Raw genomic sequence first — 22794 nt, forward strand, 5'->3', positions numbered from 1 at the left:
AATTTAGACCATTTTGACTTTATAATTTTGTATGTGTGTGTGTGTGTGTGGGAGAGGGGGAAGGCAACACTTTAAAACAGCTTATACATTTACTTTTAAGGCATAATAGTCAAGTAAAAATCTTTTCTATAATACAGATATATTCTGCTGTGTTTTAGCATTGCAGGGCAGTTAATCTCAGAAAATATTTAAAAACAACGTGCCATTGATATGCACTAGTATTTGTTTTACCTTACGAGCTTCCTAATAAAGGAGGTATACCTTTTAGCGATGGCCCTGCCATTAGTCAAATGCCACTGCTATTCAGTTTACTGTGGGTGCTACACAGTACTAAACGTGGCAGTCCCTAGTACTGTATATGACTACACTTATTTTACTAAACTATGAAATATTATTACGATTACCCAGCTCAATGCAGATTCAAATACTGTTACAATTACACTTGACTGAGTAAGCACCAAACCAAGGATAAATCTTGGCAACACTTTTTTTTTCTTTTTTTAAAAACAGAACATTGCAGCCCAGTTTATTCCATTAAGATACCTTTCTAATGGAAATGCAAACAATAGAAAAACATTTTATTAATGAATCCATGATCCAGTAAAACATTATTTTACTGAAATTCAGATAACATGGGGTAATCTTTTGTATCCACCTTTTCAGTCATTAACAGTATGGAGGCTTCAGAAAAGGATAGACTGACACTAAACCTAACAAAGTACAAATACCCTTATTGAAAAGGTGAGATTTTTCATATTACAAGTTACATTTCAAGCTTTTTTTAACATTGCTTTTAAAACACAGATTGAAGTTAACAGCGCATGTACAAATGAAGAACGTAACAGGAATCAAGCAAGACAATTATGTTAAATAGAGGCATTTTATTTGAAAACTATTGCAGCACATCAATTTTATTTTGTTTGCATAAACTGAGTGAAATCATAAATATTGTCTTACACAACTGAGTAGATAAATCCAGTAGAATATTTTAACAATATATTTTAATAGCACTTACCTTGGGCTATGTATTGGTTTAAATAATATTTATTCTTGGGTGATGGTTACTAGTTGGTGTTAGATTTGGACTAACCAAATATTACTTCTGTCTGATGACTAGACACTCAAGCACAACCCCTTCAGTTTTCCTCAACTGTAATTTTGTGCATGGTTGCAATAATTGACAAATCTTTTTTTTCGGTCTATTGTGCATCTTCATTCACATTCAAGGGATTTGTTAACTGGATTTACACATGCATTGACAAGATGACAGAGAATACGAACATTGCGAGTTGGACTTATCAGTGCAAAAATTCCGGATATGCAAAATCGGCATAACCAAAATAATGTGATATCTTAAAAATGCTGCAACTAGAGTAACCCAATCAATTGCTGAAAGACACACAATCATATATGCCAGTCGTATCCAGCAACACCATGTGTCTGAGATACAAAATCTGTGTTACAGTACAAAATTGTGTTTAGATTTCAAAACAAGTTGATATTTAGCTCTGCTGAATGTCATGACTGGATTTTCCCTTGCAAACGTTTATAAATGTTCACTGTAATTTAGCAATGTTACTGCTTTTCCCTCCCAATTAATACTGTGCCTGTGTATGGGTTATACAGACTTCTGCTTTCAATCAATTCATTTTTACTTGTGCTGATATTCCCTCACACAGAGACGTTTCCCATCCCAATAACACCATAATCACACAGAAGACCAAGAACCCTATTTGGTGAATGTTTTACACAGTGATTAGAGTGTAAATTACTACTCAAGATAAACTCCATTAGAAACAATGTGCTTTACAATTGTGTTATTACTTAAAGCTAACCTGTATTTAGAAAACACTTAAACTTGCTTTTTTTTGTTCTCTCCCCTGGATATATCTGTGATATTTTATTAAATCAGCAAGAAGTCTTACGTGAATTTGACGTGCTAATGTGCATATCAACTTTACTTATGCAGTATTTGTACCCTTAAATGTATGTAATCTAATTTGTATGCATCAACTTTAAATACATATGTATGCAATCATAATTACAATCGCAAGTCCTGGTAAAATGGCTAATTTAGTGCTTCATACCTTACAAACCATTTCATACAGTTGCTTGGTATCTGGCTGCATTCCAGAGGCTTTCAAGATCGCTGCACAGTAGTCAATGGGGTTTATTTTGGTTTATTCCAGAAACTGAAGTGTTTATTGGATGTTGACTGAATTTACTGTGCAGTCTATTGTTCAATTCCCCTTACATATCAGTTTTTGCGCAGCCTACTTAAACCAAAAGTTTATTCAGTAATGTTTCAAAACCAGACATTGAAATGAATTTCTGCAGGGGAAACAACAAAAAAAACAGGACTCTAGCTAGTATCTCACTCAACACTGGAATGAACATCTGCAACCATATAGGGCCTAATAGTTAACTATTTGGTCATGGATCTCTGAGTAAAAGAACAAGATTTTTAAATGTGGAACTATGATCTTCTGTATATATATATTTTTTTCTTAACAAACATAAGTGACTTAGCTTTCTCAAGCTAGTGTGCTTCATTTTTATATTCGTTTTTCTTTAGCGCAACAACTTCCAAGTTTTCAATCCTGGACATCAAAGTAGTCAATCACAGGCTCCTCTTTAACAGCCTTTTGCATGACGCTGCAATTGCCAGAACTAAAAAACACAGAAAAAAATAACACATATAAAAATTAGGAACACAGAAATGTTCTTCTGGATTAGACTAGCACTAATGCTTAACTTCCATATACTTTCCCAAAAGCATCCAGGTTTTAAATTAGGATATGTGGATCTGTAACCATAATGAATGGGTATGAAAATGTAGAAATGGAAATCTGTATCAAAATAGTTACCCAATGAAACAAGGCATTTTTGGAAAGCAAATCTGCTAGTTTTAGAAAGGAATAAAAAGGGGAGCTTTTCACTATTCCCTATTGTTTGGTACAGAGGTTGGGTTATTGTATCAATTCAATTTACTCTGCACCTACTCAGATTGACTTCCGCTATGCTACCTGACCTGTTTAATTTGTAAAGACTTGTTTAATTTGTAAACCTCAGCTTCGACAATTATTCATAATTGTACCTTTGATTTAAACTGTTTATTAGTAGAAGCTTTAGTTTTCTATGTTTTATGAAATAAACTTAAGAGTTTCATCTAATGGTTTGTAATCCGACGTGAGGTATGCTTACTTTGCAATGTGCTGCCTGTGGTGGGCGATGGGTGGTGGAGGTCTTTTGGCAGTTTCACGTTCTATTAGTGTTGTCAGAGTAGTATTAGGGCATGTCGTTTTCCCTCTGCAAAGCAAAATGTACTGTTGTAGAGGTTTACATTATATTTTGATGCACTCTCCTGACCAGTCGGACTCTTAAGGAAACTGCACTTCTAATTGTAATAAATAAACTATTCTCATACAGAAAGTACAAACATTTGATTGACTGGTAACTACCCTGTGCCAACATAGATAATCCCATTATAGTTTACCCTTTTGCTTTTATTATTGCTTGTGTACACACACTTTAATTGCACACATCTGGCAGCCTGCCCCTCCAAAAAAAAAAAAAAAGCTGTTACCTTACTGCTGTAATGATAATATTGCGCTTTGGTTCGCTGTCATAGCTCTCACTCTCAATCCCGTAGACCTCAGCTAACTCATGAATGATCTTGCGGTGATCTCTGTTCATTGGAGGGAAGCAATGACTCCGCTTTGATTGTTTTCCCTGGAAAGACATTAAATGGATATGGTCAAGATATCACATTGAATGCTGAAAAAACGAAACACTTTTCAAGACATGCCAGACATGTTTCGTCTATGAGAAACAACATTCTACGTACAACCTGGACACAACATTCACCTTATCACCTGTCATGCAGTCTTTATTACTATAGCGCTCTCTTGTTATTTCACTATCTGACTAACACATTCAAGAAAGAAGTATTAGGGGCAGTGAATTAGTGAAGGATCGTTATACAGTGTAGTACATTTACAATTTTGTCACCATAGCATAACTGAGTTGAGTTAACCAACTTTTTTAATGATGGAATTGTGAAAAAGCAAGGCAACTGAAGACTTGTTTTCCAACCTTAAAAAGGCTCTTCTACTCCCGGGTGCTGGTTGTCTTTTAGAGGTGCACATGTGTAACGTTTGCTAAAGTTGTACTCAAATGTAATATATTTTATTATATTATATATATGAAATTTCTACTAATTACAATGTTTAATTTCTGTACTTACCTTATTTGCCAACTCCACAAGATTCTTCATCACTTCTTCCACTTCACTTACAAACTTTAATTCCTTCCTGCGTTCAAATTACACAATTACAAGATCATAAATGTTGTGAAAAAGGGCACGGCTGTTCGATCTGTTTTAATTTATATGTAGTACATTTTGAACATGTTCACTGCAATCATGGGCTCTCTCGTGCTATACACATACATTTTATTTATATATATATATATATATATAACAAAATAAAAATCACACTAAAATGCAATACAAGTAAATGGAGTAGCTTCTCACCTTGCGTCTTCCTTCAGACTGTCGCTGAATTTGGAGGTCGAGCCGCGGGTGTTGAAGGGATCAGAACTAAGGTCTATATTTAGAGCCTCGGCCAACCGCCTGAGATAAAAATAAATAAATAAAAAGCCTTAAACATGAAGTAAAATAGAAATGTGAAAAAGATTGTATCATAAATATACCCCGAGGTTAGAAACAACTGTGTACCATCTGTACATGCCACAGTTTAAAGCAATACAACAGGGAAAGGGTTCATATTTTCTGGACAACACTGGTAATGGAACTTAAGTAAGAAAGAGTCCAGCTGTGTACCAAACATGAATACAATAACTCAAAATACACGGTCTCTATGCAAAGCTGTAACATCAAACGTCACCTCAATACGGCAGCCATATTTGGAGGGTGAAGGGTTTTTGTATAAATGTCTCCATACACCCGACGCAATGCGACAAGTAAATGTGTCATACAACAAAAAAATAAAATTATTTTTGTATCAAAATATTTTTGATACAAGACGTTCATACTGCCTGCGATGCGACAGGTGACATAAAAGCAATGCGAAACAAATAGGATTGGTTTGCGATTTTGTCGTGCAGCAGCTAGGGAACTGACCAATGAGGAACAGCTTCCCTTGCGTGGCTTCAATAAACAATGGCAGAAGAAAAAATAATTCTTGCAGTATCAAAAATACCCAGAGCTGTACAATAAAGGACACAAAAATTATAAAGACATGGCAATAAGGCAGAACATCTGGCAGTCCATTTCCAGGGAACTGGATGTAGCTGGTGTGTATGATTTGTTAACCTTTACTGAAATAAGTATTCTGAAAAGCTATTATGTATTCTACATTTTTATTATCAGAGGAGAGTGCCTACCACATCGTATCAGAGTAAAAACGTACAAAATATATTTATGCGTTTTTTATTCGTATTTAATCGTAATGTTGATACTTTTCTTGCTTTTGTTATTTATCATCTCTGGATGCTTTACATTACATTGATCTGTGTGTGATTAAATACACAACCTTTACAGTAAAAAAATAAAACGTAAAATATGGTTTAATTAATACATATATATATATTTATTATCATAATGAAATCGTAGGTATGCATGTGTATATTATTATTTGTAATATATATTAAAAAAAACCTAATCTGAATGCATTTTAACTCATTGTCTCATACAGACACATTGATAGTTGTTTTGACGTGTATTAATAACGTTATTTAATATATTTTTACGGCGGGGGGGAATTTGCCATGACATTGCCACTGGTATGAAAGGTAGTGTCACAGCAAAAATACCATTTTATCGCCGGACAAATCGCATCGCGTCCGGTGTGTAGAGACCTTAACACTGCAAATATGGAGTCGCTACCTAGTACCTCAAATGGCTTTGACTTTGTGAAGTCAGGGTTAGTTTTTCTTGAACAACCTCCACAACTTAACTTGACCTACAAAATCACAGAATACATCTGTGTACGTCATATGACCCCAAAATTGCAGCCATCATGAGTGATAGGTTAAAGCGCAGTTTTACAACTCGAAATTTAAAGTTGCCAGCTTTAATGGTTTATGAGATATATGCAGTAGTAAATGTGCTGATAGCAGCAGGTTGAGAAACTCCTACAAGCTCCACTTACAGGGATGCTTAAAAGACATTACTGCAAGTCTTTCTCAATGTCTTCAATGTTGAAAATGAGTTTGGGTTCACATAATACCTCTGGGTAGGTGGAATCCACCACCAACTTATAAAGTGTGAATGATCTCTTTGTTTAATACTGCAGTTACAGACACTGAGACTCAGTTCAACCTACCTGTTTCTTTCTAGTGCAGCACATTCCTCATCACACTGCAACCTACAATGTAAAATGAGAGCAACACGATTAAATGTGACACTACAGAAAGGTTTTGTATAACTTTCAAAATCAAAACAGCTCATTTGAGCTACCTGGCTTGCTTCATTTCCTTCTTTGTAATTAGTTGACCGATTTCCACAGAGTCTCCCAGCTGCATATCAGAAAGTCGGCTGGCTATGGCTATAGCAGCTATTCTAGATATAGAAGACAACAGAGGTATATCAGGAAATATATAAATTACAAGTAGCAACCATTAATATCAACAGTAGATGTTTACTTCCAGAATATCACAATAGATTATTACAGAATTTAAAAACAAGTTATATTTAACATCATAGAAGACAAATATATTTTGGTTAATAAATCTATGTGTCTCATGCTTGTTTAAAATCGATAGTGCTCCTCTTTTATAAGCACCACAAGATAAGAGGCTGTGCAATTTGTGTTCCTCCTTATAACAAGACACAAGTGCTAGTGTAATGGCATTATGGGGCAAATGGGAGCCAAGACCACATCGTCTTATAACCAGTTCTGTGATATGAAGGCCAGTCTTATAACCAGGAGCACTGTACTACTTTGCTAACCTTTGATAATTGGTTGAAGCCTCAGAGCAAACCACGCTCTCCTTCTTGCGCCCACAGTCACACTGTAACACTACCTGAAAAAAAAAAAAAAAAAAAAAAAGTTAGCCAGGCATGAATGTTTGTGGTAAAAATAAAAATAAAAAAAAGTCACAGAAATGCACATATGGCAGTGGTAGAGAGATCAAATTCACTGCTAGTTTTTGCCCAAGGTATTTATTTAATGCAATTTATTCCATTGCCTGGATCTGGCATAGGCCAGAAATAGATGCAAATTAGATCATGTGATATGACACAGGAGCACTAAAGCTCACATCTTCTGTTTTACCATGTACAGGATCTTTTGGTTCCTGCAGTTGAAAAGTCACAATATAACAATACATTTATCAAGAACCAGGAATTAAACACATGGTAAAACAACAAAAGCCTGGCAACCAGTCATTCAAAATGACTTTAAATGGTTTGTGTGTGCAGATTAGCACATCTGCCAAGTGAACTGTGCTCAAGAAGTGTTATTTTTCTGTAGTGTGCAACTTACCACACCCTGAGCGAATAAAAAAAAAAGTCCATGATTTTCTTTACCATTAAAACAATAAAAATAAAAAAATAAAACACACACACACACACACACACCTTTGCTGTACATGGAGCCCTGGGACAGGGGGACCCCTGGTGGCAGGGTGCTGAACAGGCATGACCACATTCCTGTTTCATGGCACAACAGGGTTGTTTACACTGCTCCTCTGTCATACAATCCCCTCTGTGACAGATCCTTCGACACTTGTGCATACCACACAGCAGCTGTTTATTACAAGGCAGGCCACAGGATATATCTGCCAAGTGACAGGGAATATTGTTTCTTTGCTGTAAAAAGTTAAAAAATATAATTAGGTTTTACTATATCTTGGCACACGGGAAAGTCAATTTAACATGTATACATTTTTATTCTAGACATTGTAGCACAGTCTTTCACTTACTTCATGTTTTCCCATACACCACTTCTGAGTGAGGTAGGTACAAGGTGGGCACTTCTCCTCGCTGTGGCAGTTGTGAAAAACTATTAAAAAAAAAACAATACTACATTTAAACAAAAAGCCTGACCAAATGTCAGTAAAAAGTAACTTTAACATGTTGCATTCAAATATACCAAAACAGTAAAAAAACAAATACATGTTTTTTTCAATATGCATCTAATAATGGATGTGTAGATGACAAAAGATACGCTTCCTTTTTGATAATTGAATAAATATTTAAAATCAACTACCATAGGCTATATTTGCAAAAATGGAAATGTCTATCACCGCATTTTCCATGTGCTTTGAATCCTATGTAGGTGCATTTTGCTCATTCTTCCATTTTTCAATGCGAGTGCCATCTTAACCTCTAAATGAACACAAATGCACACGTGTGCCTACACATGGAAAGAGGAATGTGGCAATAGGAGGCGGTGTGGTCCCAGTGGTTAAAGAAAAGGGCTTGTAACCAGGAGGTCCCCGGTTCAAATCCCAGCTCAGCCACTGACCCTGAGCAAGTAAGTCACTTAACCTCCTTGTGCTCCGTCTTTCGGGCGAGATGTTTATTTTTTTTATTTTTTCAGGCCTTTTGCTTTTTATATAATGTATGAAATTTTTGTTTTTTTTCTGTCACAGTATGTACAGTAACTAAATAGCACTTGCACAGTTCAATTGTACCTTCTTTCCTTTGCTGTCTTCCACAACAAAATCCTCATGGTCATGGGCATATTCTTGTGGGGGTTTTGTGTGTTTAGGCATATTTTTACATTTCGCCACAATTTGCAATTCTGTTTTTTAATTCCATGAGAGTGTAGATACTCCCTATTGACGTACTGTAATATAGCTTTAAATCTTGCGAGTAAGAACATCTCGTTTTAAATCTCGCAAGTGTGTTACAATCCTCCAATAGAAATGTAGGAAATTGCTGCCACTCAGTAGTTGGGGTGGGTTTAAAGTAGTCAGAACGAATCAATGCAAGATCTTTTTAGTAGGTATTTAATTAATTATTTTCACTGGGAAAGGGGTCAAGTTAATGTGAATATACAGCAATTTCATTTTTGTTTTGTATCGGGGGTGTTTTAGCTGTGTATCGGTTGAAACCAAAAATCAGAACCTCTAAATCTATCTTGCATCAATTTAAAGATGCTTATATTTGCCTGAGAAAATTACTATGTTTGTATATTACATTTGACAATTTGGGACTTTGTTTTATACCACTATATCAGAGAATGACCCAAAAAGGAACTTATTAACACAACAACAAAAATCATATTAAAAACACATGATGAAGTGGAATTATTAATAACTATAAATGCAAGCTTTGTGAACAAAGAGAGCATCACCAGGAGCATAATCTCAGGGGAATATCATACTCTATCAAAGGGTGAAATGGAAGTGTGAAAAAGATCTGTCCAGAGTCTAAAACAAGGTCAATGTTCACTGGACACTACCTGTAACTTTATTGAGAGAAACATTAAAAGATGTGCAAGGTCAACTACGTTACCACAAACATAACACATCAAAACACAGTCCTGACCTGGATGATCACACTCGTGCTTCCTGGTACATGGATTTTTACATTCAGGTGGTCTTGTACCGCAGGGAACGGGTGGATAGATCACTGTTTCACCACAGTGACATGTCAGTTCATCAAAACCTACATGAAATTATACAAACAAGAAACTATAGAAAAGCAGACTATATACAGTATGTAATATATATATATATATATATATATATATATATATATATATATATATATATATATATAAAATATACAGTACTGTGCAAAAGTTTTAGGCAGGTGTGAAAAAATGCTGTAAAGTAAGAATGCTTTAAAAAATAGACATGTTAATAGTTTATATTTATCAATTAACAAAATGCAAAGTGAGTGAACAGAAGAAAAATCAACATCAAATCAATTTGGTGTGACCACCCTTTGCCTTCAAAACAGCATCAGGTACACTTGCACACAGTTTTTGAAGGAACTCGGCAGGTAGGTTGGCCCAAACATCTTGGAGAACTAACCACAGTTCTTCTGTGGATTTAGGCAGCCTCAGTTGCTTTTCTCTCTTCATGTAATCCCAGACAGACTCGATGATGTTGAGATCAGGGCTCTGTGGGGGCCATACCATCACTTCCAGGACTCCTTGTTCTTCTTTACGCTGAAGATAGTTCTTAATGACTTTCGCTGTATGTTTGGGGTCGTTGTCATGCTGCAGAATAAATTTGGGGCCAATCAGATGCCTCCCTGATGGTATTGCATGATGGATAAGTATCTGCCTGTACTTCTCAGCATTGAGGAGACCATTAATTCTGACCAAATCCCCAACTCCATTTGCAGAAATGCAGCCCCAAACTTGCAAGGAACCTCCACCATGCTTCACTGTTGCCTGCAGACACTCATTCGTGTACCGCTCTCCAGCCCTTCGGCGAACAAACTGCCTTCTTCTACAGCCAAATATTTCACATTTTGACTCATCAGTCCAGAGCACCTGCTGCCATTTTTCTGCACCCCAGTTCCTGTGTTTTCGTGCATAGTTGAGTCGCTTGGCCTTGTTTCCACGTCGGAGGTATGGCTTTTTGGCCGCAAGTCTTCCATGAAGGCCACTTCTGACCAGACTTCTCCGGACAGTAGATGGGTGTACCAGGGTCCCACTGTTTTCTGCCAATTCTGAGCTGATGGCACTGCTGGACATCTTCCGATTGCGAAGGGAAGTAAGCATGATGTGTCTTTCATCTGCTGCAGTAAGTTTCCTTGGCCGACCACTGTGTCTACGGTCCTCAACGTTGCCCGTTTCTTTGTGCTTCTTCAAAAGAGCTTGGACAGCACATCTGGAAACCCCTGTCTGCCTTGAAATTTCTGCCTGGGAGAGACCTTGCTGATGCAGTATAACTACCTTGTGTCTTGTTGCTGTGCTCAATCTTGCCATGGTGTATGACTTGACAGTAAACTATCTTCAGCAACCTCACCTTGTTAGCTGAATTTGGCTGTTCCTCACCCAGTTTTATTCCTCCTACACAGCTGTTTCTGTTTCAGTTAATGATTGTGTTTCAACCTACATATTGAATTGATGATCATTAGCACCTGTTTGGTATAATTGTTTAACCCTTTGCGGTCCATTGTCAGACCTGGTCCGACATTGCAATTATTCTTATCCGGTTCATTGTCGGACCCTCTCCGACAACATAAAAAAAAACGCAAAAAAAAGGGTTTCTAGTCGTTTTTTCTCCGGAAAAAGCCGAGAAAACCATTCAATGGCCGAGTGGGAGCGACAGGAGCCGAGACAAGCCGATAAAAAAAAAAGGCGTATCTCATGAATAGTCATACATGCCCCTGGCATTACATAGGGGCGGTCGTAAGGAAACAAGGTGGCTGTAGTGTATCAGCGCACAGAGACTATCACGGACATTTGCAGAGCTTTTTTGAGATGTTATAGTAATAAAATAATGACTTGGATTGCATTATTGAGGAGTTTGGTGATAAAACGAGTGATCAGGAGATGATTGATCGGTATGTACGACTATTATTATTATTATTTATTTCTTAGCATACCTGAAAGCTATAGCAAACGAAAGGGTGGGGCGGGGCTGGAGATGCCTAGTGAGTGCTTTGTTGATATGCAGGGCATTTTAAACCTGTTTGACTGTGGAAAAAAAATACTTTTAAACAGCGCGTCTAAAATTAACTGCGCGTGTGAAAATAAATTGGACCTGACGCGCACTTAATAAATGGACTGCAAAGGGTTAATCATACACCTGACTATATGCCTACAAAATCCCTGACTTTGTGCAAGTGTACCTAGAAGAATTGATGCTGTTTTGAAGGCAAAGGGTGGTCACACCAAATATGGATTTGATTTAGATTTTTCTTCTATTCACTCACTTTGCATTTAGTTAATTGATAAATATAATCTATTAACATGTCTATTTTTGAAAGCATTCTTACTTTACAGCATTTTTTCACACCTACCTAAAACTTTTGCACAGTACTGTATATATATATATATATTTTTAAATTGATACACAGTGTGAAAACTACAACTGCAATCTATTTAAACCTCATCAGAATACAGTTTCCAAATTCTCCACTACAGTGTCTGAGTGACTAATTACCCCTGAAAACACTGTATTGCTCACGATGAGGAAGATGATAGTGGATTCTTACTGGTTTGCCAACACGGGTGACAGTTCCCACGATGACAAAGCTCTTGACACCTATGTTGTCCACAGTTCAGCTTGTACCCACAGATCATGGAACATTTGTGCTCTTTGTCCTTTGATAAGAAGATTTTCTTGTTACGTAATGCAAAACATGAGTAAAAACTCTCAAAAGCATTATTTCCTCAATTATCATTTTAACAATATATGAAAAAAAAAATCTTAATAAACCGAGGAATGCTTGCAGATTTTTTTATAGCTATGCTCCTAAAAGGAGAGAAGGATAAGCACAACACTAGAATATATCACATCAGATCCTGCAAGATACAATACGCTCTATTAACCGATGTGTCATTTACACAAGCTGCTACCAACTGAACAGTACAGATGGAAACTGATCAATGCACATTTTACATGGGTCTAAAACAGTAAATTCAGATCTTAGCAGGACATAATAGACTCAGTTGCAGATAAAAAAAATAAAGTGTTTGGAAATTCAGTTTCGCTTTTTACATTGCCACTTCACGTAACACAAACTGCCCAGTTTAAGCATGTTCAATAAAAGAAAACAAGGGATTGCCAGATGTTATCCCTCACTGCCGTGTCTTTATGATTTTTGTGTCCTTTATTGTACAGCTCTGGGTATTTTGATACTGCAAGATTTATCTTTTCTTCTGCCATTGTTTACTGAATACGCACAAGGAAAAGTGTTCTTCATTGGTCAGTTCCCTAGCTGCCGTGTGACAATTGCAAAAATAGACACCAAGCCTATCTTTTTTCACATCGCTTCAGTGCCGCCGATCACAGTTTTGTCGTGGTGTGGTGTGTCATACAACGCATTTGCTTGTCGCATTGCGTCCCGTGTGTAAAGGCTTTTACTGCTAAAACATTTTATCACATTCCATATTTATGACCAAAATAATATGCCATGCTACTTACCACACAGCAAAGTTCGTTACACTTGTGGCGGCCACAAGAACGTTTTTTATTGCAACGCTTGTCACACATGAACATAAGGTCAGCTAGCAAGGGGAAATAAATGCAATCAGTTAGTATGTTGATCAAATTACAAAAATGTAAAATCCCCTTACAATTAAAGTGCATTACAATCTCATCCATTTAAAAATGCAAAATAAATAACTAAATGCATTCTACAAAACCTTGAGGTCTGAAAGGGGTATTAAAATGTAGTATATATATATATATTATTTGTTTATTTAGCAGATGCCTTTATCCAAGGCAACTTACTCAGACTAGTGGACCTTGTTTATCTGCAATACTCATTCAGGATCTAGCCCACTAGTTCAATACAGTTTATCTTCCCAAAACAGTACAAAAAATAATTAAAAACGTACCTTCATTTTGGATAACGACACATGGAAGTTCCTAAAAAATAAAATAAGCAATGCATATTAAGAAAATACATTAAAATATATATATACATATACATACAGTGCCTTGCAAAAGTATCCAGACCCCTGACCAATTCTCTCATATTACTGAATTACAAATGGTACATTGAAATTTCGTTCTGTTTGATATTATATTTTAAAACACTGAAACTCAAAAACAATTATTGTTAGGTGACATTGGTTTTATGTTGGAAAATATTTTTAAGAAAAATAAAAAACTGAAATATCTTGCTTGCATAAGTATTCAACCCCTGTGCTGTGGAAGCTCCCAGTTTACACAGATGAAAGAAATTGCCCTAACGAGGACACAATTACCTTACCATTGGCCTCCACCTGTGAACCATTAAAGTTGCTGTCACATTTTCTGGATAAAAACCCCACTGTTGAAGGATCATTGGTCAGGCTGTGAATCTGAAGGAAAATGAAGACCAAAGAGCATTCTACAGAAGTTAGAGATAAAGTAATACAAATGCATAGATTAGGGAAAGGGTACAAAATAATACCCAAGTGTTTGGATATCCCAGTTAGATCAATAATCAGGAAGTGGAAGCTGCATCATACCACCCAGGCACTGCCAAGAAAAGGCTGTCCCGCGAAACTCAGTGCTCAAACAAAAAGGAGACTTGTGAGAGAAGCCACAGAGAGGCCAACAATCACTTTGAAGGAGCTACAGAGTTCAGTGGCTGGGAGTGGAGTAATGGTGCACCAGTCAACCATATCAAGAACTCTGCATAACACTGGCCTGTATGGGAGGGTGGCAAGAAAGAAGCCGTTACTCAAAAAGTACCATCTGAAAGCACGTCTGGAGTTTGCCAGAAAGCATGAGAGTGACCCAGCTGCGATGTGGGAAAAGTTTTTGTGGTCAGATGAGGCCAAGATAGAGCTTTTTGGCCAAAACTCAAAGCGCTATGTGTGGAGCAAACCTAACATTGCCCATGCCTCAAGAAATACCATCCCTACAGTGAAGTATGGTGGTGGCAGCATCATGCTGTGGGGATGCTTCTCATCAGCAGGGACTGGGCATCTTGTTAAAATTGAAGGAAGAATGGATGGAGCAAAATACAGGGAAATACTACAAGAGAACCTGCTTCAGTCCGCTAAAAAACTGAAGCTTGGGAGGAAATTCACCTTTCAGCAGGACAACGATCCCAAGCACAAGGCCAAAGCAACACTGGAGTGGCTCAAGAACAAAAAGGTGAATGTCCTACAGTGGCCCAGTCAAAGTCCTGATCTCAATCCCATTGAGAATCTGGCAGTATTTGAAAATTGCGGTTCACAAGCGTCGTCCAACCAACCTGAACAACCTGGAGCAAATCTGCCAAGAAGAATGGGCCAAAATCACTCCGACACTGTGTGCAAAGCTGGTACATACTTACCGCAAAAGACTTAAAGCTGTTATTGCAGCGAAAGGTGGCTCTACCAAATATTAATGTGTGGGGGTTGAATACTTATATATAGATATTCAAGTTTTTTATTTTTCTTAAAAATATTTCCCAAAATAAAACCAATGTCACCTTACAATAATTGATTTTGAGTTTCAGTGTTTTAAAATAAAATATCAAACAGAACGAAATTTCAATGTACCATTTGTAATTCAGTAATATGAGAGAATTGGTCAGGGGTCTGAATACTTTTGCAAGACACTGTATATATGATAGATAGATAGATAGATAGATAGATAGAATGTGTGTGTGTGTTTTTGCTCAAAGAGCCAACTAATTGTTAGGTTTTGTTCACTTACTTTAGTTTTGAAGCCACATCTGCATTTGATGGTAGAAGTAAGCAAGCACGGACCACATTCCTTTTCATGGCAAAGGTTTTCACATAAATGAATTGAATCTAAAATAGATTTAAAAGAACAATGGTGAAAGACGAACATGCATATTTAACAAGGCACTTAGTTATCAATACCGACCAGTTAACAATGCTGCATGTAACAATATTAGTTCAATAGTGTTCAATTAACTGATGATATGGAGGTTCTACCGACAGTCCATGAGCTCTGCACACAAACATATTTCCAAACTAGAAATGGAACAAATGTAAACAAAAACAAAGCAAACCCTGTAACATGATCCAAGAGGCAAGTCGAATGAGATTGAATGGGTTATAAAACATGAAAAAGATCTTCAGAAGTTAGCAAACAATGTGGCAGTGTAGTTAGATCCTCACAGGGTTGTTTAAAATGTTTGTATTACACATATCAATAATGTTAAACCGCTAGCACTCACCATTTGATCCACATGGTAACGGCTTGGCACAGGTTTTTCCACATGATGGAATGGTATCTGTGCAGCTCTTGCGCTCAGGGTAACCAAGCTCCAAAAGTTTGGAGAGGGGAGTCTGCCCACAAGGGCAGCTGCGTACCACTTTTGGAAGATGAGGACAAGACTGACATGGCTGTGGATGGCATACTTGCAAACAAGTGTGCTTGCCACAGTCAAGCATTCTGGAAGAGTGGCAAAAAAGAAATCAACACGGTATTTTATACACATTTTCCATGCTAAAGAAATAAGTAATACATTTTAAATAAAAAGTATAAATGTAGATAGATTGTTTCTTGTAAACACTGTTATACTAACTAACTGCAGGTGCATCATGTAACTTCAAAATTCAATTTGGGTATAATTTCTTCATAAAAATAAATGGCCAACATTTTTATAGTAAAGGCATGTTAGTTCTGTGGTTTGGAGATGGACATCTATAGAGACCTAGAGCCATGTGAAACAACTTGATTGCATTACTTATGTTAGCACTGACTATACCAGCTGCTATTGAAACTTACTTTCCACACTGTTTTTGACAGGAAAAATGTCCAGACTCATCAAAATGTTCTTTATCTGTTCCACAAGGCACTTCCCGAGAACTAATTCCACAATAGCAAACTGTAGAGAAAAATAATTATTAAACTATGACAAAGCTCCAATTAGTGCTAACGAATTACCCCTTTCCATTTGGAATAACTTAATTCCTTTTAACATCACATACAAATGCAGTCACAAATATACATATCTAAGAGGCACTGCTGTGTGATCTGCTATGAATGATAAAAGCTCTGTAACCACACCTTTAGATGAGCCTGGCACTTTTGTATAGTGGTTAAGGTGCTCACTTCCAGTGTGCATGGTTGCAGGTTCGTGCCCAGCCTCTGCCTGTTACCGTAACTCTGATCTCACAGAAACAGCCGATCGCAGAGGTAAAAGGGGAAATAGTGCAACAGGCAGCGTTGTTTTACAAGGAATAAAGATAACAAAAGCTGTAGCACTCCTTGTTTATGCAAATTAGCTATGCACTTTTGGAATACAGATGCCGGGAGTAAACTTACCGTTAAAAAAAGGTATAATCAGATTTACATTTAGTTATTAGTTGACATCTATTTATTCCACATTTAAAATGGTCTACATTTCAATAAGCTTATATTGTCTTTTTTTTTTTACATTGTCCTTTTTATAACAAATATTTTATGCTTACCTTGGCTGACTTGGAGCTGACAGGGTTGGCATTTTCCGCTGTGGCACACCTGCGCACAGGTATGCTTGTCACAGTTCAGCAGGCTGCTGCACACATCAGTACAACGAATCATAGTTGCCTGTCCACAACGTACAGATTGACTTTGGAGAGGGAAGGTGGGGATAAAACAACATTTACTAAATCTATGCAAGACACTCCAAGTCCTTATGGTTAAAGTAGTATGTTTTGCACAATTGAAACACTTTTAAATTAATATTCTTAATATTTTCTTCACCAAGTAACATTTTACAATTATGAACGAAATAACTTTGCTACATTTTTTTTTTTTTTTTACCTTATTTTTCCACAAACACAGGCTTTGGTTACAAATGCAGGGCAAGATGGGCATGGTCCAGGATGGCACAAGCTGGGGAAAATAACTACAGTTAAAAGAGTGTGAAAATGCCATGCATTATACTAGTCACCGTCTCTACACGTTGCCTCTTTGCGCCACACAGACAACAGGGTTCAGAAGCTTGGCAACTTCCCCTGCTTAGGTCATAAGCAACGTGGCATATCAGTGCATAGAAGTGGACACAAGTTCTGCAGTTTTCCAATATGTGTTTCCATCAAACCTAAATGAATCACACATTGTTTGTTCTGAGGTTGTGAGGATTACTTACATATTACAGGGATGGTTGCAGTCCAGACCAGAACGCTTTTTGCAACACAGCTCTCCACAGCTGTGTGGAATCTCATTTCTGTTCCATTCAGGATTATTAACTTTACCTACAAGTAAAAAATAATATATACAAGTGGAATGTCTCTAGACAACAAACTAACCATATTTGTAAATCATTTAAACTGTGTTTTACCTTGATATTTCATTACAAGAAAATACAATGCGATCGTGCATACTATACATTATAAGTAGGGCTTCTGTTTCTCGATTTTTATTCATTTTGTTTTTGGTTACTTTCCAAAATTTGCAGACTTTTTTTTGTTTTCTGTCACAATTTTAACTTGACAGTACTTGCACATTTCGATTGTACCCTTTTTCCTTTGCTGTCTTCCACAATTAAATCGTTATGGTCACGGACACATTCTCCTGGGTTTTCTGTGTGTTTAGGCATTGGCACTTGCATTTACATTCGGTTTTACATTTCACCACAATTTGTAATTATGTTTTAAATTCCATGAGCGTGTAAACATTATCGAACTGTGATATAGCTTTAAACCTTGCGAGCAAGAACAACCCACTGCTTCAAGTAATTGTAATTTAATTTTATATCTCGCAAGCACGTTACAACCTCCAATAGAAATGTAGGAATGAGCTGTCATTCAGTAGTTGGGGTGGGTTTAAAGTTTAAACGAAAGAGGAACATTGCCCAACTGCACTGGGGAAGTTTTTTTTTGTAGGTTACTGTATTTTATTTATTTTTTCCGGGGAAAAGGGTCAAATCAACAAATTGAGTAACCGTTTCCAGTGTTTTTTCTGTTTATTGGCTATGCACCGATTTCATTGTTTTGTATCAGAGGTGTTAACAGGTTTTATCGGTTTGAACTGAAAACTAAAAGCCCTAAATATAAGTCATGTCTCCATTAGAACGTATTAACAGCAACTACAATTATAATTATAATCTTGTAGATACCTGACAAATGACAAAACATTTTGAAAAATTAATTCTAAAATAAAACGGATTAAATATGTTAACATCAGCTTTTTGTCTGTTTTATAATATTATTTATAATATGTTTGGAAGTGTCTGATGGCTACCTCTAATAATATTGAGAGTATTTTCTCTTGCACTCTTTGCATGAGAGACCCGACTCGCTTTGCTGGCAAGCCTGACGCAACAAAGACACCTATCAATTTCTAAATTCTAGAGAAAATGTATGCTAAAATGCAATGGTCTCATAACGAACAATCTAAAACTATTTCTTCTGCAATAAAATGTATTGCATGCATCACTTACCACAGAAGCAGGTGTAAGAGTTTGGTGCACGAACAGATACATTCTGGCAGGCAGGACACCTCCACCCCTCATTCCCATCTAGAAATTCAAAGACATCATCTTTGCTGTATACACAACATTTTTCAGTATTATATATAATACATGGGACACTGTTCTTTTCTCAACTGTTGGAATAGGAATTCTCAAGCACTGTATTGGTGCATTGCTTGAGTGAATTATAACTTTAAACTGTATCCCAGCAATAAAACTAAGTACATTCTTTAAATAACTCGTGCCAATATGTCGATGTATGACCCTGGCAAGCACATTTCTGGAAGTTAAGGGAGAACTCCAATCGCTTTAACATTGATTGAAAACTTTAAGAGACACCAACCACGAATTTTGCCCCACTTACCCTCTGCCTGTGATGCTGGTGATCTGGCCCACTTTTTAATACAGTTTAGATGAAAGACGTGGTAGCAGCTCTGACAGCTCCAGACTGGTGCCATCACACGAATTACCTCACAACACACCATACATTCATACTTCTCTTCAGTTAGTTGTTCAATTAGACACCCTGCAGGAGGAAAGAAGGGTAAACAGGGTAACATCTGTCCAAAACTGACAAGTTTGCATATAGGCACCAACCATATAAAAATGTAATATCCACAAAAGGGGCCAAATCATATGTATACAAAAAAATCAGCCCTGTGAAGATGCCATATTTTTCCCCCCAGTAGGAACTAGTAGCAACATAAATAAAACAAACTAGGGTTTGCCCCGATTGTGTAACTATTAACTTTTACATTAACAACCTTTGCCTTGGCTAAGTTAACTCAGCCATGATCAAATCCCTGTTCTGTCTCTTTGAAAGTGGAAGTTGGCACCTTACTCAGAAAGGGTATTGCATCATACCCGAGCCATCGCTCTGGCAGTACCAAAAACCAGGCTTCTTATACCCAAAAATCAAAAGGACCTATTTTTTTTTTTTTTTTTACTGATCTTAAATCTCCTTCAAAAAAGTTTACTTACACTTCAGTTTTCAATTTGTTCCCGTGCTATAGAGAAGCTTGTACTATAAATTGAATTCAGAAGATCCTGCTAAAAAGTAGCAAGATAACATCAGTGTGGCAAGAAGCAGTGAGGAAGTTTATGTGCCTACATCTGGCAATATCATAGTCAATATAAGCCAAGAGGACTGCAATAAAAGTAATGTTTATGATTTTCAGGGTTTCTCAGAAGGGCATTGAATAATGTAGTAAACAGTCATCAAGCAATTCAATTTTGTTATAGAAATTAAAGTTGGGGACATTGCCTTAGGTTGAGCTTGATTTATTCCACACCATTATTGCTCAATAATTAATTATTGCATGACTGCGGTTCAAACGCAATCTTCCACAGTGTTAATCTACAATACATGACAGACTCAACAGTGGTGCTGCACCACTTCTTTCAATATTGGTGCTGCCAAACTTCTTTCAATTCTGAAAAAAATCCCATAATTATACCTGTATGTGTTTCTTTGCTCTTGGGAACATCCAGCTGCTTTTTACAGAAAGGTGTTCTGCCTGAACTCAAATGTTTCTTTGGTCCATGATCTTGTAATGGCATCCTTCTTCCTTGCCCTCTCGCCGCGTCACTTCTCCATGAAGATCTACTATCAGGCTCCCGAGTCTTCCCAGAGCTGACCATCTCATTTACCTTGCGATCAGCCTGGGATGAGGCACTTTGAAGTTTTGTACTCCTACTCCGTTCCTGCCTTGTCTGATGTTCATCTTTATTCTGCTGCCAGTGTCTTTGGGATCCCTGGCCTGCTCTCTTATTGCCATAATTGGAGTGCTTCAATGCACTCTCGTTTGATCTTGCTTTAGCAGCTTCCACAGAACCCATTTCCAATGAGTTTTCACTGTCTCCTTCAATCAAATCTTCTCTATTGTCCCTGTATAAAGCTGGCTTTCCCCTCTCACCAGGACCACTTCTCGGCTCGTAAGTAAACTTTCTTGGATTTTTAGGTCTGGCATCTTGAGTGTCTTCAGGCCCAAAGCTGTTTTTAAAGTCTTTCTGCTTCTTGTCCTCTGTCCGCCAGCTAGGCCCATCTTTGTCAGGTTTCTCTGTGAAAGACTCTGAATGGCTGCCACCAAGCTGTCTTGAATGGTCTGTTGGAAAAGTTCTAATGTTTCTGGATCTGTTTTGCCGCTGGTTTTGAAAGCTGTGGTTTCCTCTAGCACTAGGGCCATCTCGACTATCTAAGGGAGCCTCCCAGGTCCTGTAGGTTTGACGATTGTAGCAGCCCCTTTCATGTAAGGGCTCATCATTGCAATAAGATCTGTTATATCGCTGCTGGTGAGGGGCTGCGTATAGACCCCCTCTGTTCCTGTTGAAATCTGGTCTTGTCCGACTTCTTCTAAACTGAAACTGGCTCTGTCGTTCTCCAGGAGCAAAATCTGCAGCACCTGGACTGAGCTCCAGTTCACCTGTCAATTAATTAATTAGATATAATATAAATAATTATAATAAAGTGACTGTGTAAAAAGAGCTAAATAACATAATACATCACTGTTTTTATCCATATAATATCTTAAACGAAATACATTATATTTCAGATTCAAATATTCTGTTGCAGTCCATGTTCTTATTTATTTGATCACTGTCAACAGGAATGGGATTTTTATTCCACATATATTAACTTGCAAAGGTCACTACTGAAATTGTATTTCAACTCCTATGAAACGAAATCAACTGCGCTCAAAAGGAATATGCATTATTACATTTTGCGTAATTTAAACACTCGGCACTGAAAATGGCTACAGACAGTCAGCTGCATATTCAATTATTTCTTAAATATATCCTTGTGATGTAACGTTTGCAAATAGCGACAATTTAACGGGACATGTTATTGATATAAAACAGATACCTGTCCCGTATTACCGTTTTTCTTTTTTTTCTTGTTTGTTTGTTCTTGTTTTTGTTTTTCACATCCATACATCACCAGGCAGCGCTAAGGACTATATACATTGATATGTTTGTCAAAAAAAGTAAACTACAGTATCTTTCTTAAACAGAAAATATAACTTGATTTTCCCCAGTTTAACAGTAAAACTAAGCGCTGTTTCAGAAGTGCTGATAATGTAAAACTACACAGCCAGTGACTGAGTGTACCGACCTGAGGTTAGAGCTTCAGCCATTCAGTCTGGGGCTTGCTGTCGTCCTCCGCGACTCCTCCTCCAGTATGTGTAACCAGAACCACCTTGTCTTTACAATAACAATGTAGATTTTTTTATATGTGTTTACATATATATAAAAAAGTGGTTTATGTGAATTTCACTACATTTCCTCCTACCTTCCTTACCACCATTCAGTGACTACGGAAAACTTTGCGCATGCCCAATGGTAGCTGCAACAACCAAAACTTTATTCAAACTCGGTAATGCTGACGAGACGAGGGAGGGCGTGTTTTTCAAACAATTTAAAAACTGAACTTAAAAGAAAGGTAATTTTAAGCGAGCTAGAAGTGTACACTGTCAAACCTACTTTACAGCATATACTTCAAAATGCGGTTACTGATGAGAGTCAACAACTTGCGCCCCCCCCCCCCCCCCCCCCCCAAAAAAAAAGTAAACTGCAGTGTTTGCTCAAAATGAGGTTTGATTCATTATTTAGTAAACGCCTGTCTAATTTACCAGATACAATTTTATACTGATGAAACGCAACTTAATAAAATATAATATAAAGGTTTGCACAAACAAACTTTTTGCATCACCAATAAAGTTGAGAAAGGTGTAGCATACCTGCCAAGTCTCCCGATTTCGTCAGGAGGCTCCCGATATATGTGA

The 22794-nt window shown here is 37.2% G+C and overlaps 1 protein-coding gene across 1 annotated transcript; it reads right to left on the bottom strand.

Annotated features, from left to right (window-relative positions):
• Positions 1 to 557: 557 nt before the first annotated feature.
• Positions 558 to 22499, bottom strand: LOC117394768 (transcriptional repressor NF-X1-like). The gene is made up of 24 exons (XM_033993307.3): positions 22125 to 22499; positions 20470 to 21435; positions 19377 to 19538; positions 18983 to 19060; positions 17690 to 17795; positions 17362 to 17433; positions 17028 to 17167; positions 16342 to 16441; positions 15788 to 16005; positions 15298 to 15395; positions 13500 to 13530; positions 13084 to 13166; positions 12152 to 12260; positions 9521 to 9640; positions 7948 to 8027; positions 7604 to 7834; positions 6974 to 7047; positions 6482 to 6583; positions 6348 to 6389; positions 4535 to 4633; positions 4247 to 4313; positions 3587 to 3732; positions 3205 to 3309; positions 558 to 2670 (listed from the first exon to the last, which is right to left on the bottom strand). The coding sequence occupies exons 1-24, from the start codon at positions 22144 to 22146 to the stop codon at positions 2595 to 2597; spliced, it is 3327 nt and encodes a 1108-aa protein (XP_033849198.3). The 5' UTR covers positions 22147 to 22499; the 3' UTR covers positions 558 to 2594.
• Between the last annotated feature and the right edge of the window lie 295 nt (positions 22500 to 22794).

This window comes from Acipenser ruthenus, chromosome 3, assembly GCF_902713425.1.
Source record: "Acipenser ruthenus chromosome 3, fAciRut3.2 maternal haplotype, whole genome shotgun sequence".
In the NCBI taxonomy this organism is placed as follows: Eukaryota; Metazoa; Chordata; class Actinopteri; order Acipenseriformes; family Acipenseridae; genus Acipenser; species Acipenser ruthenus.

Coding starts and splice junctions, on each gene's coding strand:
- LOC117394768 (XM_033993307.3), bottom strand. CDS start 22,146: ATGGCTGAAGCTCTAACCTCAG. Junction 17,168..17,361: donor TGTGTTTGTGGAAAAATAAG/GTAAAAAAAAAA, acceptor CCCTCTCCAAAG/TCAATCTGTACGTTGTGGAC. Junction 7,048..7,603: donor GGGCTCCATGTACAGCAAAG/GTGTGTGTGTGT, acceptor TTTTTTTTTCAG/GTAGTGTTACAGTGTGACTG.